The sequence below is a fragment of the Eretmochelys imbricata genome, chromosome 1 (assembly GCF_965152235.1).
Source record: "Eretmochelys imbricata isolate rEreImb1 chromosome 1, rEreImb1.hap1, whole genome shotgun sequence".
Lineage (NCBI taxonomy): Eukaryota > Metazoa > Chordata > Testudines > Cheloniidae > Eretmochelys > Eretmochelys imbricata.
The window spans coordinates 276,754,244-276,774,742 of NC_135572.1; the positions used below are offsets into that span (position 1 = coordinate 276,754,244).

The following is a 20,499-nucleotide window of genomic DNA, read 5'->3' on the forward strand; positions in this document are numbered from 1 at the left end:
AATACTGGATGCTCTTAAATTACCATCTGGATTATTTTCCATTATCCAATCAGATCAAAAAGAAAAGGAGTACTTGTGGCACCTTAGAGACTAACCAATTTATTTGAGCATGAGCTTTCGTGAGCTACAGCTCACTTCATCAGATGCATACCGTGGAAACTGCAGCAGACTTTATATATACACAGAGAATATGAAACAATACCTCCTCCCACCCCACTGTCCTGCTGGTAATAGCTTATCTAAAGTAATCATCAGGTTAGGCCATTTCCTGGAAATGGCCTAACCTGATGATTACTTTAGATAAGCTATTACCAGCAGGACAGTGGGGTGGGAGGAGGTATTGTTTCATATTCTCTGTGTATATATAAAGTCTGCTGCAGTTTCCACGGTATGCATCTGATGAAGTGAGCTGTAGCTCACGAAAGCTCATGCTCAAATAAATTGGTTAGTCTCTAAGGTGCCACAAGTACTCCTTTTCTTTTTGCGAATACAGACTAACACGGCTGTTACTCTGAAACCAATCAGATCAGATGCTCTAAACGTTTTGTGTAATGTTATTTACAAAGCAAAGATGCTCTTTGTAGAAAGGTATTTTGGAGAGAGAGAGCATCACTGAATGGGGGAAAAGAAGCAAAAGTTCTCTCGGATATGTTTTGAAAACTCAAGGTTCTCATTCATTTTAGTTAGCTCATACTCAGTCTCTCAAAATGAACTTAAGTGTCAGAACTACAGGACAACATTTAATAGGTATGGAAAATGCAGACACGAGAATAATGGCAAAAAGCTAATGTAACAGGGCAAATGCGTTCATCCTCATGCACCAGTGACAGCCCTTGGACCCTGTAGATGCAGGTCATGTGCTTGCTCCTAGTCATGTGCCTACAGGTAATCACATAAGGATTCCTGTCTCCTCCACAGTGGAGCAGACTAGACACCAAAGGTCGGGGGGAGGGGGTGCTCCAAACCTTAGGGCAAGGGTCTGAGGGGAAGACACCAGCAGAAAGCAGGAGATGGCTGGGGAGGAATCCTCAGCTAGCAAAGGCTGTGAAGCTCTAGAAGGGCCGTAAGGACTACGAAGCCCTTTGATACAAGCACTAAAACAAGACCAGAGGGACAAAACCAGAATTTTGTTTCTTTGGTCTGAATCTTGGTTTCTAAGTTAATAAAGAAAAGCCCTGAGTAAAAAAAAATTGAAATTATACTGTTTGGAGCACAGTTTCAGCCTCCCCAGTTAATGAATCAGCCAACCAGCACACAGCCCCATCAGATTCAAAGTAGGCAACTGGATGCACAAAACAATACATCATTTGTGGTGCTAAAACAGAAGAAATTTTAATGGAACCAAAATCCCAATCTAACTGGGCCAGATCAGAATCAAAAATTTAGATAATCTGGACAATGGGAAAGTACAAGGCTGCAGCAACAGTAGAGATCATGCACTACTGGACCTGTGTGCACTGGCTATTTGGTTAATATGGAGAGCTGGATAAACAACATTCTACTGTATCTGGACAAGACTAACTGAAGGAACTGAAAACCATAATTTAAGTAACTATGGGCAATAACTCAGCAGAAACTGCTCTAAATGTTAAAACAAGCATAAAAACCGAAACATTCAAACAACATTTAAAACGCAAGATCTGGATGTGCTGGACAAAACGACTTAATTTCATTGTGAAGGACTTGGTGCCCACAGCTCAAAATCAGAATACAGACATTAACACCCTTTACATGAAGTGCACAAACGATACCTTATTATGGGAACCTAACAGAAAAACTAGGTTACTAGTACACACCAGATCTATAAGTGAGAAAATAAAAAGACTTTTTGCTGGAACAAATCAGAGAAACAGAATTTCTCCCTACTCCATTTTATATATGAATACATAAATGCTCTAAAGGGCATCCAGGATTTGATTGCTCTTGCTTATTCTAAGTTTATACAATTGAAATTTATTTCGTCTATTAGTTCTGAGGATTTAAGAAAACAGTGAGTAAGGTATATGGTCTGGGCAGCTGTTTAATGTCCCCCAGAGACCCAAGTTATCCTAATTATCTGCTTCTCCCAGAAAGTGAAAGAAAAAAGGACATTACAACTTTGTCTTAATCAGGCATAGCAACATAAGGAAATTGTGTAGTTTGATTTGTTTTTAAATGGTCCTTTAGTAAATACTAAAGTCTACTTCTCTATGTTATGCTTACCATATTTAGAACTACTGCTAAAATAGCATAAATATTGTAGAAATCAAATTTTCTGTAAAACGTGTGGATTTCAAAAAGCCTTAAAAGTTTTATATAAGAGTTTCAAAATTTATAGTTAAAATTGAACATGTAAAGCATAAAGAATGCACAAAATACAACAAATGTGAATATGAACTACAGTATTCTCATGTACTGGTATTACTAGTTCCAAACTGAATCTTGTTAGTATTTCAAAGAAAGTGTCGAACTTTATTATAGCAGAATGCCAACTTTAGTATACATAAGGTTGAGAAGCATTTTTTGTTTAAAGGAAAACTCTTAAGTTCTCTGAAATCCCATGCTTACTCAGATTGTCTTGATATTTGCTTTGCCTTACGGGATGCTGGGTAGTGTTAGTGGTCCAAATTTGGGATCATTTGAGAAGTAGTCCTGACATACAACCCTTCCCCACAAAAAACAGTATTTTACAAAAATCAATGGGTTCTTAATAGGGCTGTCAGTTAACTGCAGTTAACTCACACGATTAACATAAAAAGTAATCACTATTTTAAAAATTGCAATTAATCGCACTATTAAATTAATTGCATTGTTAAACAATAGAATATCAATTGAAATTTATTAAATATTTTGGATGTTTTTCTAAATTTTCAAATATATTGATCTGAATTACACAGAATCCAAAGTGTACACTGCTCACTTTATATTATTTTTTATTACAAATATTTGCACTGTAAACATTATAAACAAAAGAAACAGTATTTTTCAATTCACCTCATACAAGCACTGTAGCGCAATCTCTCTATTGTGAAAGTGCAGCTTACAAATGTAGATTTTTTTGTCACATAACTGCACTAAAAAACAATGCAAAACTTTAGAGCCTACAAGTCCAATCAGTCCTACTTCTTGTTCAGCCAATTGCTAAGACAACCAAGTTTGTTTACATTTACAGGAGATAATACTGTCGCTTCTTATTTACAATGTCACCTGAAAGCGAGAATAGGCGCTCGCATGGGACTTTTGTAGCCGGCATTGCAAGGTATTTACCTGCCAGATATGCTAAACATTTGTTTGCCCTTTCATACTTTGGTCACCATTCCAGAGGTCATGCTTCCATGCCGATGACGTGCGTTAAAAAAATAATGCCTTAATTACATTTAAACTCCTTGGGGGAGAATTGTATGTCTCTGGCTCTATTTTACTTCCATTTTGCCATATATTTCATGTTATAGCAGTCCCGGATGATGACTCAGGACATGTTGTTCATTTTAAGAACACTTTCCCTGTAGATCTGACAAAACACAAAGAAGGTACCAATGTGCGATTTCTAAAGATAGCTATAGCACTTGACCCAAGGTTTACGAATCTGAAGTACCTTCCAAAATCTGAGAGGGACAAGGTATGGAGCATGTTTTCAGAAGTCTTAGAAGAACACCACTCCAATGCGGAAACTACAGAATCCAAACCACCAAAAAAATAAAATCAACCTTCTGCTGGTGACATCTGACTCAGATAATGAAAATGAACATGTGTCGGTCCGCACTGCTTTGGACTGTTATTGAGCAGAACCCCTCATCAGCACGGACACGTCTTCTGGAATGGTGGTTGAAGCATGAAGGGACATATGAATCTTTAGCACATCTGGCATGTAAATATCTTGTGACATCAGCTACAACAATGCCATGAGAACACTGGCTCTCACTTTCACGTGACACTGTGAACAAGACGCGGTCAGCATTATCTCCTGCAAATGTAAACAAACTTGTTTGTCTGAGTAATTGGCTGAACAAGAAGTAGGACTGAGTGGACTTGTAGGCGCTAAAGTTTAACGCTGTTTTATTTTTGAATGCAGTTTTTTTCGTACATAATTCTAGATTTGTAAATTCAACTTTCACGATAAAGAGATTGCACTACTGTACTTGTATTAGGTGAACTGAAAAATACTATTTTTTTTACAGTGCAAATATTTGTAATCAAAAATATAAAGTGAGCACTGTACACTTTGTATTCTGTGTTATAATTGAATATATTTGAAAACGTAGAACACACCCAAAAATATTTAAATAAATGGAATTCTACTGTTTTACAGTGTGATTAATCGCAATCAATTTTTTTAATCACTTGACAGTCCTAGTTCTTAACTGTTTTTTACACACACCTAGGGCTCTGGTGTGATTCTGATGTCCCCCAACAGATCTCAGTTATTCAACATTTATAGAATCATAGAAATGTAGGGCTGGAAGGGAACTCAAAACTTCTTCTAGTTCACCCCTGTGCACTGAGGCAGGACCAAGTTTACATTTGTCCAAAATCGTTCTTAAAAACCTCCAGTGATAGTGATTCCACAGCCTTCCTGAATAATCTATTCCAATACTTAACTATCCTGATAGTTAGAAAGATCTTTCTAATATCTAACCTAAATCTCCCTTGCTGCAGATTAAGACCAGTTGTTTCTTGTTCTACCTTCAGTGAACAACCCTTAACGTATCTGAAGACAGTTACTGCCCCCTCAGTCTTAATATGCCAGTTTTTTAAACCCTTCCTCATAAAGGTTTGGAAAATATGACCTATCATTTTTATTGCTCTTCTCTGGACTCTCTCCAGTGCGCCCACATCTTTCTTAAAGTGTGGCACCCAGAACTGGACACAGTACACCAGCTGAGATAACTCCCAGTGCTAAGGAGAACAGAACAATTATCTCCCTGACATACAAGACTCCTGTTAATACACCCTGGAATATCAGGTTTTTTTCGCAACTGCATCACACTGACTCGTTAGTGATCCACTATAACCTCAGCTCAGTGGTTTGAGCATTGGCCTGCTAAACCCAGGGTTGTGAGTCCAATCCTTGAGGGGGCCATTTAGGAATCTGGGGCAAAAATTGGGGATTGGTCCTGCTTTGAGCAGGGGGTTGGACTAGATGACCTCCTGTGGTCCCTTCCAACCCTGATATTCTATGATTCCAGATTCTTTTCAGCAGTCCTACCACTTAGCCAATTATTCCCCATTTTGTAGTTGTACATTTGATATTTCCTTTTTAATTATAGTATCCTGCACTTGTCTTAATTAAATTTCATCTTGTTGACTTCAGACAAATTCACCAATTTGTTAAGGTCATTTTGAATTCTAATCCAGTCCTCCAAAGTGCTTGATGTCCCGTCCCGTCCCCCTTCCCAGTTTGAGGTTATCCACTAGTTTTATAAGCATACGCTCCACTCCATTATCCAAGTCATTAATGAAAGTATTGAATAATCCTGGACCCAGGACAGAATACTGAGGGATCCAAGCAGACACCTCCTCCCAGTTTGACACCAACCATTAATTATTCTTTGAGTACAGTTTTTCAACCAGTTGCAAACAAACTTTATAATTACTTCATCTCTGGACTATATTTTCCTTATGAGAAAGTTTGCTTATGAGAATTCATGAGGGACTGGGTCAAAAACCTTACTACAATCAAGATATAGCTCATCTACGGCTTCCCCACAATCCACAAAGCCAGAAACCTTATAAGAGAAGTAAATTAGGTTGGTCTGACATGATTTGATGGGTTAGTGCAGTGGCTTTTTTTTAACTGGTGAATGCTTTCACACCGCAAGCCTCTGAGTGCGACCCCCCCATATAAATTAAAAACACTTTTTAATATATTTAACACCATTATAAATGCTGGAGGCAAAGCGTAGTTTGGGGTGGAGGCTGACAGCTTGCGACCCTCCATGTAATAACCTTGCGACCCCCTGACGGGTCCTGACCCCAGTTTGAGAACCCCTGTGTTAGTGCATGGCACACACTGCCCCTTTGGGTCCAAAAATGGGGAGTAACTGTTTTTTTAAACTTCTGGAAAATGGGCCCTAATTTTCACAGCTAATTTGGAAGGGGTTCAAACTATATACAGAAAGTTAATAATTTATATACTTTCCACAGAGAGGCATGAAAATGATTGCTGGGCGCGTTGTGACTTTTCCATCTGGCGGATTACTACAGTAGAGCACCAGCACTAATCAATCAATTAGCACTGATTAGAGAGAAGATGAAGGACGATTAGGAGTGTCTCCTGCACCGACCTGAATGTGCTTAAGATCAAGGGCTCTCCCAAGCCCCCATAAACAGGAGGTGCTCGTAACGTGCTTAGATTCTTAATATTTTTAATGCAGACCTAGGTAATATGAGGGAGCCGGGGACTGGCACAGTGAGGGAGAATGTGGATGTATGTGTGGACTGAAATTAGACTGGAAATTTAGACTGGAAATTAGACGAAGGTTTCTAACCATCAGAGGAGTGAAGTTCTGGAAGAGCCTTCCAAGGGGAGCAGTGGGGGTAAAACACATATCTGGCTTCAAAACTAAGCTTGATAAGTTTTTGGAAGAGATGGTATGATGGGAAAGCCTAATTTTGGCAATTAATTGGTCTTTGACTATTAGCAGTAAATATGCCCAATGGCCTGTGATGGGATGGGATCTGAGTTACTACACAGAATTCTTTCCTGGGTGTCTGGCTGGCGAGTCTTGCCCACATGCTAAGGGTTTAGCTCACTGCCATATTTGGGGTCGGAAAGGAATTTTCCTCAAGGGCAGATTGGCAGAGGCACTGGGGGGTTTTCGCCTTCCTCTGCAGCATGGGGCACGGGTCACTTGCTGGAGGATTCTCTGCACCTTGAAGTCTTTAAATCACGACTTGAGGACTTCAGTAGCTCAGACATAGGTTATGGGTTTGTTACAGGAGTGGGTGGGTGAGATTCTGTGGCCTGCGTTGTGCAGGAGGTCAAAGTAGATGATCATAATGGTCCCTTCTGACCTTAAAGTCTATGATTCTATGCCTGGGAGAGTGCAGGGATGGATGGGGAGATAAATGGGGACGCGTGTCACAAGAGATGGGTTGGAAGCCTCAGGCCAGACAGATGGGTAACAAGGACATGAGTGACATGGAGCCTGTGAGCCCCACATTCTTCCCTCATGTGTGCGCATGGAACTGGAGTGCCCAGCCCTCATTTCCCTTACTTCTCATGTGAGCCAGGATCTGGAGAAGTCCTGCTTCTCTGCATGGGAAGCTGAAAACAGGCCTGTTCAGCGCATGTTCCAAGCCCATGGTGCTGAGACGAAAGTGAGGGGTTGAGAATGGGCACGCTTGCTGCATATCACAAGCTCAGAAAAGAATAGGAACACCCACTGACATGAATTGCACAGTTCGCACACCTTAGAGCTATTGTTTTAGGCTTTATTCCCTTGGGGTGTTCTCATTTAGCTGAGAACATATTGAGATGAATGGGCCACTTCATACATCTCTGAGCCTCCTAAGCTGCAGATGGATGTATAAAGATTCTTTCCCCTACATTAGGCCCAGATCTGGGGTAAGAATGTTCCATCTCCACTCTCCTGCCCCTTCCTGATTCCACGTGCTACAGGCATTCCTTACAGCCCCACCACTTTCCCAGTGCTCCATGGGCCCGTCAAATTTAACAGGGACATGGAGTGGCAAGGAGGAGGATGGAGCTGGTACAGGCATGAGGGGCTCAAAGCAGTGGGAATGCACATGAAGGCTCAGAACAGTGAGCAAGATGGATGAAATGTTGGAGGGATGACTCAGCAGCTGGGGGCACCTCAAAAAATCAGTTATATATGCACTCTTATTTTTGACACTTTCATCAGTAACATGGGATAGGAGAAAGGGGTAAAGAGATTTTGACAGCATGTTAATCAAATCTCCCCCATGTCACATCTTGGTATGTAAACAGCAGAGAAGAGAAATTCTTGAAAAGAAAGTAGAGTTTAGAAACACAGGCAGGAAATAAAATGAAATTCAGCATGCAAAAATTCAAAATTAACGTACGTGATAAAAAGTAATCCAAAATCAATTATTCACCAGTAATGCAAAAAAAAAAAAAAACAAAAACCCCAATTAACATGAGAGTGGACAACAAGTTCTATGAGCCTGCAATACAACATGACACCAAAAAAAGTAATGCCATTTTATGCTAAAAGTGCCCAGGCATCACTTCAGGGGCAATAACCCCTTTCCATAATAATCTCGCAAGACCACACTATATTATGTTATATTCAGTTCTGAGAATCTCAATTGCAGGAAGACAAACTGAAGTAGTTTCAGAGAAAAGAAAAAGAAAGCAGAGGAAAATTTAGCCTGAGTAGAGGTTAAAAAAACTACTGATGAGGCTCTACTGTACTGTGGAATAGTCTTTAAAGTAACTTAGAACATAAGAATGGCCATAATGAGTCAGACTAATGGTCCATCTAGCCCAATATCCTGTCTTCTGACAGTGGCTAGTGCCAGATGCTTCAGAGGGAATGAACAGAACAGGGCAACTATTGAGTGATCCAACCCCTGTCAGCCAGTCCCAGCTTCTGGCAGTTGGAGGTTTAGGAACACCAAGAGCATATGGTTTTGTTTTCCACATTTTCTCTTATATCATCTAAAATTACCCAAATGTATCCAGTAGGACATAGTCTTACCTATCAGAGCTGGGTTAAGATTTAGTCGTGGGCATTTTTAGCATAAGTCATGGACAGGTCATGCGAAATAAACAAAAATTCATGGCCCCATGACCTGTCCTGACCTTGTATTATAAATACCCCTGACTAAATCTTTGGTTTTCTCGGGTGCTCCGCGGGGCGCAGCTGCTGCTCTGGAGCGGGGTCTCCAGGGCACCCGCTGGTGCTGGGGGGGGGGTAGGGGGGGCATTCGGGGTGCCTGCTGGTACTCAGCGTAGGGGCTCTGGGGCACCTGCCACCGCTGGCAGAGGACAGCCCTGCTGGCCTGGGAACACCGTACTGCTGCTGCAGCGGCGCAGGACTTCCACTGCTGCTGGTGCGGGGCAGCCCACGACCACTGCTGTTGCAGGGGGGCGGTGCAACTGGCCTCAGGGCTGCCCCAACAGCCCTGGGGTCAGTTGCACCTGTCGGCTGCAGAAGTCACAGAAGTCCCGGAAGGTCACAGAATCTGTGACAGACTCGCAGCCTTACTGATCGGTAACAGTGGGTGGGTAAATGAACTAAATGACTGCAAAGTTCCTTATCTTGTTTGATTCAGTTTGAAAGCCACACCTATTGTGTATGGGTCACTTTTTAAAATGGGAGAGTTATTTCATCTTCCATTGTTCAAGGAGTTATGTCCGTCATAGCCCTGAAAAATCAATTATCCATTCACAAATACTTCAATATTTGTTGACTGTGTTCAAACAACACCTTAGAATTTCTATACAGTTCTCTGCCCTCAAAAAAGTTGTTCACTTGAGCCTGGAAAGCCACAGGAGGCAGCCCCACTGAACTTTCAAGCCTTTCACAAATCAAGAATTTTTTTTCCCTTTGTTGGGGTCAGATAATCATCCCTTGTTAAACAAAAGAAACCTAACAATTGGTAAATTTTTGCATTTAGCTGGCTAAAACATATCAAATTATTAAAATCTATATGTGGAACCAACTGAAGAGAAAATCGCTTTGAAACTATGTGGAGTTGTTTTGAGTAGGAGCACATGAGTGGAGAGGCACAGGATACTCAGTCAAAAGAATATGCTTTGTATTTTGACTTAAGACACATTTTAAAGGAAGACTATCAACCTGAAATTTAAGCAATTTCAAAAAATGAAGCTACTTTTCATTTAGGTACTGCACCTGTCCATGAGTTCCCTTACCAATGTTTGTGATTTTACAATCACATTTTATTTTCGAAACTTTCACTTCTACATTGCTGTGACAGACTCAAACAAGTGAAACTGGCTATATAAAGTACAGAAAGTAAAAAGTACTACAGGTAGTTGACAGCACTCCATAAAAGTAAACAGATACAAAAATATTTCTCTCTCAAATCTTTCAGTTACAGTAAACTTAGGCATACTTATAACATTGGCAGGCATAAAAATTAGTGTGATTTTTAAATTTAAATGCCATTTCAAAGAGATGTTGCTAGAGCCGTGAACATAAACAATGTTTTCAACAAATTTTACCTCATTTTCTGTTAGTTAACTGTGTGTGTGTGATGGTCACCTAAGTCTCATGGCATTACTTCTGCTACCTGAGCAGACAAGTTTTTTTTTAAACAAACAGGAAGAGGACTTGACATCAGGGCGTAAATATTCATACATTGGACACACTTTTTCCGCTAATGTTACACCTAAAAAAAAAGTCTGCTCCTAAGAAAGTCTGCGGATAGCAAGTAAAAAATTGTAAAAATCACATTATTTGTATGTGTTCAAATACTCCTCCTGCTCCTCCCACTTTCTGTGTTTTTCACCCAACTCCAGTCATCACTATGCTCCACAGCTAGCATCCTATTAAGAGGATCAAGGAAGTTCACACATGCTACTGCAGTTATTTTAGTATATTTAGGGACTCCACAAGAAAGCAAGCTACACAAATATTTGAGTAAAATATAAATTCAGTCCAATGGAGTTTAAAGGGTCTGGAGGGAGAACATTTCTGACCTGATAACCTCTGTGGAGGAACTTGTTAGATGATCCAGTAAAGAGGCATTACCATCAATTTTGTTCACAATCTGCATTAAAAATTAGTCAAGCAAAGCAGCAGGAAAATTAAGTCTTTCATTGCATATCAGAAGTTCTTTCAGATCAGATGTATTTATTTTTTAAACTTAGTTATTTTTTAGACTTAAAAACAGAAACAAAACATTTACCCATCTTGTGTTGGTGGATATTCGCATTCTTCTCCTTTTGGAAATATGCTACTGGGAAATAGATCACATACTGGAATAGAAGGTGGATCTGTCTGCACCTTAGCTGTTGAGTAAACATTTTAAGAAGTTTTATACTGCAAACTGTAAATTATTATCAACTGCAAGAAAAGCAAAAATAGCAAAGCATATTTAAGAGCCTCCTGCCAGAATTTCGGCTTATCCCCAGAACACCATGTACCATGATGCCCTCAAGTCATCTGACCTGGCTAATGCTCAGTGCAGCATTCAGAGGCACCAGAGAGAACTTTCAGACTGCCTTGGCCAAGGATCTACGTTGTGTGCCATCCCCCATGATATTTTTAATTGGACAACCATAATAGAGTAGGATAAGTTTAAGTGAGAATATGAGAAAATTCCCTTTATTATTGTTGTAATTGACACCTACGTCCTCTCTTCTTTTTCTTTTTCTTCTTTTTCTTCCCTGTTGCTCCATCTCCTTCACCCTCTCCGTCTGTAAAAGATATGTGTTTATATATACATACAAACCCTCAAAGAGTTAAATGTAGGACAAAAATTATCATGGCACCTTACTGAGAAACTACCAGGTAAAATGGCTTAAAGAACACTCAGAAAACTGATACCTCAATTTTATACAAATTATGAGACAACCTGTATCTGACACCTGAGTTTACAGCTTGTACAAAGCAATGAAAAATCAGTTTTATACAAACTCTGTCTGAAAGTTAAACATCTGACTTCAATTAAAATGTGTACATCCCTTTTAAACTAAGCCACAAGCAAACAGAAGAATTTGAGTTTTGAACCAGGTACAACACTGCATCTGGAACCAGTGCTGCTTCTACCTCAGCTGCATTGAACATGATGTTGTTCAGATTTGTTACAAGACCCCAAATCCATAGATTCTACAAACTTTGAAGAAAGCTGAATAGGTAAGAGAGACAGCTAGAAGCAATCACCAACAGTTGCAGATTCCTTCCCAACTCCAGATTCAGATATAATAAGATATTTCTGAAAGTACCACTGCTGATAGCGTACCTCTGAATAGTTCCTTTATGTTGGTGGCATTTTTAAGAAGTGAACCAATGAAAAAATATGAGGAATTTGTTAGAAATAGAATACTTTCCATCCCAAATCCCATTCTCTGAATCTAGCTAACATGAGGCCTCTGCAGAAAAGGGGTTAGAAAGAATCATATCGGACAATACAGCTGGAAAGAAGTGACTACCAGTTTAATGAACTGTTACTTTCCTTTACCAGAAAAAGAAAAACAGTGATGACAGAAGTCACAAAAGTCAATGTGGTGTTCACCACATAAGTTGTGCAGAAGATATAAAAGACAGGTACCCCAGGAGTGGGACTAATATTCATGGTGCTCCTTCCTACAAATTTTCAGAGCTTGAAGAGAGAGGAGCACATGGCATCAAAACAGCAAGAAACAACAGCTGGAGAGTGATTATAGCATGGTTTGACTCTATCCAAAAACAGTATTTACTTAACATGATGTGGCTACATCTAATAATGTTTACCTACTCCATGTGTGCAAAGATTATTTAACATTGTACAATATGTTTAGCTGAAGTGCTGATCACTCTGTACATCTATTTTACCACACCTTCTAGATTGGGGCGGGCAAACTTTTTGGCCTGAGGGCCACATGGGGTTTTGGAAATTGTATGGAGGGCTGGTTAGGTGAGGGGGTCGTGCCCCGCCACCCCCCCGGACTCCTGCCCCATCCAACCCCCTGTTCCCGACCCCCCCCCCAGACCCCTGCCCCATCCACAACCCCCCGCTCCCTGTACCCTGACTGTACCCTGACTGCCCCCTGACCCCCGCCACCCCATCCAACCCCTCCTCTCATTCCTGACTCCCCCTCCCCCCCCCCCAGACCCCTGCCCCCATTCAACCTCCTGTTCCGGCCCCAACCCCTATCCACACCCCCACCCTCTGACCACCACCCTGAACTCCCCTGCCCTCTATCCAACCCCCCCCATCCTCCCCGCTCCCTGCCCCCTTACTGCGCTGCCTGGAGCACCGGTGGCTGGCGGTGCTACAGCTGCACCGCCTGGCTGGAGCCGGGCCACGCCAACACCTCCACCACGCAGCACAGAGCACCGAGTCAGGCCGGGCTCTGCAGCTGCGCTGCCCCAGGGGCTCACAGCCCCGCCGCCCAGAGCATTGCGGCAGAGCAAGGAGAGGCTGGGGGGGGGGGGGGGGGGACGACAGCCTCCCGGGGCAGGAGCTATGGGGCCGGGCACGAGTGTCCCGCAGGCCGTAGTTTGCCCACCTCTGTTCTAGATCCAAATACTAGCCACTCCCAACTCTCCACGTTTTAGTTACAAAAACTGATTCCAGAAGTTGTCTCAATTTCTTACAAATATAAAGTGTTGCTATTTTCGTCATATTTACTCAGAACCCCATATTTGCTCATCTATAAAAATTGACAGGGCATTCCTTGGACAAAAATTGGAATCACTAGATCTCCATGCCTTTCAAATGGCAAATGATTTATGTAAAATGGTCAATGTAATCTGAGTTGTTAAATAGATTGGTGATTTTTAGATCATTGCAGCCCTGCAATGGGTGTAGATTTTAGTCCGCAAAAGAAAGTCCAGTTTCTGCGTTAAGTATCTCATTTTAGCATCTTTAAGGATGTCTTATAGATACATACAGCTTGTTGTTTCTGCTTTCTAATCTGTCCTGCCAGGTTCTCAATCAAAAATGTATTTAGCATTTAGGTGGTCAATCTCTCCGAAGAGCCTGTACTTATTTCTTTCAATCACAATAACTGTGTCACACTGATCTTGACCTTGAACTGTGCTTAATCCATTAACACTGAATCAGAAAAAGTCGTAGCCTTGGCATATAGTTCACTAACTCACAAAGTCAGAGCATCTTCCAGGTCCCTATGCTAATCACTGCAGACACTGGCAAAATTCAAGAGGTCAGTAGCTAATCTTATTCACTTGCCAGCTAATGTCTTACCCTGCACCCGTCCACACGACAAAGCCATTTACTTCGACTTAAAGGGCTCTTAAAATTGACTTCTGTACTCATCCCCCGAAGAGGGGATTAGCGCTGAAATCGACCTTGCCGGGTCGAATTTGGGGTAGTGTGGTCGCAATTCAACGGTATTGGCCTCCAGGACCTATCCCGGAGTGCTCCATTGTGACCGCTCTGGACAGCGCTCTCAACTCAAACACACTGGCCAGGTAGACAGGAAAAGGCCCGCAAACTTTTGAAACTCATTTCCTGTTTCGCCAGCGTGGCAAGTTGCAGGTGAGTGCAGAGCCTATCAGCAGAGGTGACCATGCAGAGCTCATCAGCAGAGGTGACTATGATGGAGTCACAGAATCGCAAAAGAGTTCCAGCATGGACTGAATGGGAGGTACGGGATCTGATCGCTGTATGGGGAAATGAATCCATGCTATCAGAACTCCGTTCCAAAAGACGAAATGGCCAAAAGTTTGAAAAAAATCTCCAAGGGCATGAAGGACAGAGGCTAGAACAGGGACCTGCAGCAGTGCCGCGTAAAACTTAAGGAGCTCAGGCAAGCCTACAAAAAACCAGAGAGGCAAACGGCCGCTCAGGGTCAGAACCCTAAACATGCCGCTTCTATGATGAGCTGCATGCCATTCTAGGGGGTGCAGACACCACTACCCCACCCCTGTGCTTTGACTCCATCAATGGATTATCATGCAACAGGGATGCGCATTTTCGGGACGAGGAAGATGAGGAGGAGGAGGCTGAAGATACCGCACAGCAAGCAAGCGGAGAAACCATTTTCCCCAAGAGCCAGGAACGGTTTCTCACCCTAGACCTGGAGCCAGTACCCCCCCGAACCCACCCAAGGAGGGCTCCCAGACCCACCAGGCGGAGAAGGGACCTCTGGGGAGTGTACCTGTGTAAATATAATACATGGTTTAAAAGCAAGCGTGCTTAACGATTAATTTGCGGCCAGTACAGCTACTGGAAAAGTCTGTTAACATGTCTGGGGATGGAGCGGAAATCCTCCAGGGACATCTCCATAAAGCTCTCCTGGATGTACTCCCAAAGCCTTTGCAAAAGGTTTCTGGGGAGGGCAGCCTTATTCCGTCCTCCATGGTAGGACATACTACCATGCCAGGCCAGTAGCAAATAGTCTGGAGTCATTGCATAACAAAGCATGGCAGCGTACGGTCCCGGTGTTTGCTGGCATTCAAGCAACATCCATTCTTTATCTCTCTGTGTTATCCTCAGGAGAGTGATATCATTCATGGTCACCTGGTTGAAATAGGGTAATTTTATTAAGGAGACATTCAGAGGTGGCCGTTCCTACTGAACTGTTTGCCTGTGGCTAAACAGAAATCTTCCCCGCTGTTAACCACGCGGGGGGGGGGGGGGGGGGTGTGTGAAGCGATCATCCCAGAGAACTGGGTGTGTGTGGTGGGGGGAGGAGGGGTTAGTTGGGTTTGTGCTGCACGTTAACCCGAAAACCGCAGCCCCTCCTTTTAAATTGCCAACCCATTTTAAATGGCCAACCCAACAACTGTTTGGTATGGGAAATGAGGGTGCTGCTGTTTGAAACCATTCCCACGTTATGAAGGTTAAAGAAGCCAAAAGACTGGCTTACCATGGCTGCCTGCAAGCCGAATTCTGTTGCCCGCCGGCCCTGCGTGTGTGATCTCTCTCACCAAACCAGCAGACCCTCAATATAAGAGGCAAAATGCAACCTTGTACCAAATGCACATGTGCTATGTAATGTTAACAGCAAGGTTCACTCGAAAAGAGTCTACCCATTGTTCTCTAAAATGTGTCTCTAACTACTACTCTCCCTTTTTTTCCCCCTCCCGCAGCTGCAAATGTTTCAACGCTCACACTACCATCGCCTTCCCAGAGGCTAGCGAAGATTAGAAGGCGAAAAAAACGCACTCGCGATGAAATGTTCTCTGAGCTCATGCAGTCCTCCCACACTGAAAGAGCCCAGCAGAACGCATGGAGGCAGACAATGTTAGAGTCCAGGAAAGCACAATATGAACAGGAGGACAGGTGGCGGGTTGAAGATGATAGGTGGCGTCAGCTTGCTGACGGAAGGCAGGAGTCAATGCTGAGGCTACTGGAAGATCAAACTAATATGCTCCAGGGTACAGCTGAGGTGCAGGAAAGGCAGCAGGAGCACAGACCGCTGCTACAGCCCCTTGTGTAACCAACCACCCTCCTCCCCAAGTTCCATAGCCTCCTCACCCAGTCTCCCAAGAAAGCGGTGTGGGGGGGGAACGGGGAGTGTCCTCTGGGCACCCAACCACTCTATCCAGAGGACTGCCCAAGCAACAGAAAGCTGGCATTCAAGTTTTAAAGTGCAGCGTGGCCTTGTCCTTCCCTCCTCCTGGGCTACCCTAGCAGTTATCCCCCTATTTGTGTGATGAATGAATAAAGAATGTATGAATTTGAAGCAACAATGACTTTATTGCCTCTGCAAGCGGTGATCGAAGGGGGGAGGGGAGGATGGTTAGCTTACAGGGAAGTAGAGTGAACCAAGGGGCAGGGGGTTTCATCAAGGAGAAACAAACAGAACTTTCACACCGTAGCCTGGACAGTCATGAAAGTGGTTTTCGAAGCTTCTCTGATGCGCACCACGCCCTCCTGTACTCTAACCACCCTGGTGTCTGGCTGCGCGTAATCAGTGGCAAGGCGATTTGCCTCAACCTCCCACCCCACCATAAATGTCTTCCCCTTACTCTCACAGATATTGTGGAGCACACAGCAAGCAGTAATAAACAATGGGAATATTGGTTTTGCTGAGGTCTAACCGAGTCAGTAAACTGTACCAGTGTGCTTTTAAATGTCCAAATGCACATTCTACCACCATTCTGCACTTGGTATTAAGGGGTAGGCTGGGTCCCCAAGGATAACTGTAGGCATTTTAACATCCCCAACGGTTGTTTACTGGTCTGGGAAGAAAGTCCCTTGCTGCAGCTGTTGAAACAGACCAGAGTTCCTCAAGATGCGCGCGTCATGTACCTTTCCCAGCCATCCCACGTTGATGTCGGTGAAACGTCCCTTGTGATCCACCAGTGCTCAAAGCACCATTGAAAAGTACCCCTTTCGGTTTATGTACTCCCTGCCTTGGTGCTCCGGTGCCAAGATAGGGATATGGGTTCCATCTATCGCCCCACCACAGTTAGGGAATCCCATTGCAACAAATCCATCCAGTATGACCTGCACATTTCCCAGAGTCAGTACCCTTGGTAGAAGCAGCTCAGTGACTGCGTTGACTACTTGGATCACAGAAGCCCCCACAGTAGATTTGCCCACTCCAAATTGATTCCCGACTGACCGGTAGCTGTCTGGCGTTGCAAACTTCCACAGGGCTATCGCCACTCGCTTGTGAACTGTGAGGGCTGATCTCATCTTGGTATTCTGGTGCTTCAGGACAGAGGAAAGCAAGTCACAAAGTTCCATGAAAGCGGCCTTACGCATATGAAAGTTTCACAGCCATTGGGAATCGTCCCAGACCTGCAACACTATGCAGTCTCACCAGTGTGTGCCTGTTTCTCGGGCCCAGAATCGGTATTCCACTGCATGAACCTTGATGTCCACACTGTCGGGGCCCATACTTTGAGAGAAGCCTGTGTCCATGTCCTCATCCCTCTCCTTACTGTGCTGCCGTCACCTACTCGCCTGATTTTGCAGGTTCTGGTTCTGATTCTGCATATACTGCTGGATAATGCGCGTGGTGTTTAGAACAGTCATAACTGCCACGGTGATCTGAGCGGGCTCCATGCTTGCCGTAGTAAGGCGTCTGCACAGGTAACCCAGGAAAAAAGGCACAAAACGATTGTCTGCCGTTGCTTTCACAGAGGGAGGAAGGGGGACCAGATGACATGTACCCAGAACCACCCGTGACAATGTTTTTGCCCCTCCAGCCGTTGGGATCTCAACCCAGAATTCCAACGGGTGGCAGAGACTGCGGGAACTGTGGGACAGCTACCCACAGTGCAATGCTCCGGAAGTCGATGCTAGCCTCGGTACTGTGGACTCACTCCGCCGACTTAATGGTCTTACTTGGGAACACACACAATCGACTGTATAACATCGATTTCTAAAAAATCGACTTCTATAAATTTGACCTAATTTCATAGTGTAGACATAGCCTCAGAAACACAATAACTATACTTTCCATTATCTCAGATGAGCTAAGCTGCAAGCCCAATTCAGAATGCAGAAGAACCGTACTGAATACTTTCCGAACCCTTCTTCCCATCCAGTGGGCAGTGTTAGGGTTACCCAACTGTGGAGATGGCCAAAAAATTGAGTATTTTTTTTTTTAAAGAAAAACGAACAGGAACAGATTTTAGGCACAGTCTCTATGCTATTTCCCACAATTACACAGATTTCAAGTGGTGTGAAAAGAATGGGTCAGGCAAAAGACACCAAAGGCAATCAAAAAATTAAAAATTCTGATACTTAACTTGTGTATATTGTAAAAGAATTTACAAGTAATTTGTACAGAAGAGAGGGAGAGCGTTATTTCAGTGAGAATAGCACTTTAAATTTAAGGTTAAGTATTGATAACTACACTGTAAAAGAGACAGAGCACAATGAAATTCAATGTACTAGTTTATCTATGAAGAAAAACACTCTCCCCGAGATAAAATATCCAAGGATTCTAATCCCCCCCCCGGAATTCCTTTCACTATGAAGCATTCACTATTATTCTCACTGAATTCTGACTCAACAGCCATCATCGTAACAACGTACACATTACATTAACATTAATATTCCTTTACCCCACCACTTGAAGTAAGCCATCAGAAATCCAGTTTTATCAGAACATAGTACTATGAACAGCAATTAAATGGCCTTGGATACTGTACATACATTCAGAATCAAAGGTTATTGACTAGTACTATATGCACCAATGCAATTGTTTTTCGTCTTTCTACTAAGTGTTTTTGGATACTAATATCCAATTTCATATGTTCTGAAACCTAAAGCTCCAGAGGTAGTTTGCCAAGAGATGAATTTAAAGATGATCACTTTAGGATATTGAGCCAACTTTAATGATAATTCAGCAGACAGGTGCTAAATGCACGGTTTTATTACAGAGAAAAATGAATTTACTAAACAGGTTAATTCTATTTGATTTTCAAACATGTAATATGTTTATAAGATAAGGTATGTTTAAATTCAGATTAGAAACAAAAAATGATTCACAAACTACTTGTTTAGAATCCGTATTGGCAACAATCAAAAGCATGTACCTGTACTGCAGTGTGTTTCATATTTCTTTAGTTGGGTTTCTGTGCAACAACTAGGATTACAGGTAGAATTTTCTTCAGTGACGAGAAATACACACATTTTATAATAGTGTCTTATTTATTTTAGCATCTCCTCAGACTCTTCCTCCAGCATTCCCCTATGTTATTTGTTCTATATCAGACTAAAAGATCTCTTTTGTGGTATAAATCAATAAGGATAAAAACCAGCTACAACTTTTGCTATTAGCTTGCACAATATGTTTGTCTGAAATTTAACCTCTTGCTCAAGTTACATAATGTTGCTTAACAGTGAATGAGGATAGCAAATTACTGAATATGAAGAAAGATACTGCAAATTACAATTTTGCATGAAAAAAATTACTTAAACTGGAAAAAACTAGACAGCTGTAGAAAATACAATTTCAAGCACTTCATAGACTTTCATTTTAGATGTTAAAAAAACAAAAATGTTACACTTGCCTTCATCATCATCATCTTTTTCCTTCTCCTCCAGTGTTTGTTTATCCAACTGTTTTGCTATATCATCAAGAGCACCTTCTAATTCTCTCTCTGTTTCTTGTTGTCCTGTTTGCAAGATAAAGTGTGATTTAACACAATAAAATGGCTCTGAATTATGATATGAAAACCTAAAAAATTATCTAAATATTTTTACCACCCGCATTATGAAGATATCAGAGCACTTCTCACCTTTTCTAAAGTAGCAAACGCATAATAACAACTCTTAGGTACTATGGTGACAGGGGCCATTATAAAAACCTGCACATAAAGGTAAGATTATCCAATAGTTCAAATAACTACAGTTCTTTTCTGTCTGTATAACTCTGCTGTCCCTAGCACCAGCCTGCTCCAGGGAGATAACACAAGTGTTATGAAAATAATGATAAACATGAAGTATCTTCATCTCTAACTTCTAGCCTGTTAAAAGAAACTCAGATTGTGATTTCCTTACACTATTTGCACAGACTCACCTCAGACCTCTACGTACAATATTTGGGAGGTTAGCAGGGAAAGGCTCCCTCCTGTGGGATAAACTTTAAGGCAACAAAATTATGCTCTTTATCTCTGGCCGTAGGGGTGGATACTGCTGTGTACAAAACAGCATTCACAATCTCCCTGCAAACTGTCCCAGAAATAGGCTGGGAGCTGAAACACACAGGAACTTTCTCTCTCACACAAACATATGAGCAACCAACAGTCCCTGTGCCAATTATATGATTCTTTCCATCTTTATCACTATTTTGAGTGATCTTCAGGCACCTCACATCACCTGACTCAAAGACAAGCAACAGGAGCAGAGAGAGTGAGGGAAACAACAGCAAGGCCACAAAGATACTAGCCAGTTACGGTGTCAGTCTCATCGTGGCCCACCACTGACAGACTG

General features: G+C 42.5%; 1 protein-coding gene across 1 annotated transcript in view; it reads right to left on the reverse strand.

Annotated features, from left to right (window-relative positions):
- METAP2 (methionyl aminopeptidase 2) overlaps nucleotides 1-20,499 on the reverse strand; it is a 36,976-nt gene that overhangs the window by 15,860 nt on the left and 617 nt on the right. Inside the window, exons 2-4 of the mRNA XM_077832073.1 lie at nucleotides 19,578-19,682; nucleotides 11,285-11,350; nucleotides 10,840-10,942 (exon numbers count right to left, since the gene is read on the reverse strand). Of these exons, the coding sequence (XP_077688199.1) occupies nucleotides 10,840-10,942; nucleotides 11,285-11,350; nucleotides 19,578-19,682 (274 nt within the window). The remainder of the gene's footprint in view (nucleotides 1-10,839; nucleotides 10,943-11,284; nucleotides 11,351-19,577; nucleotides 19,683-20,499) is intronic.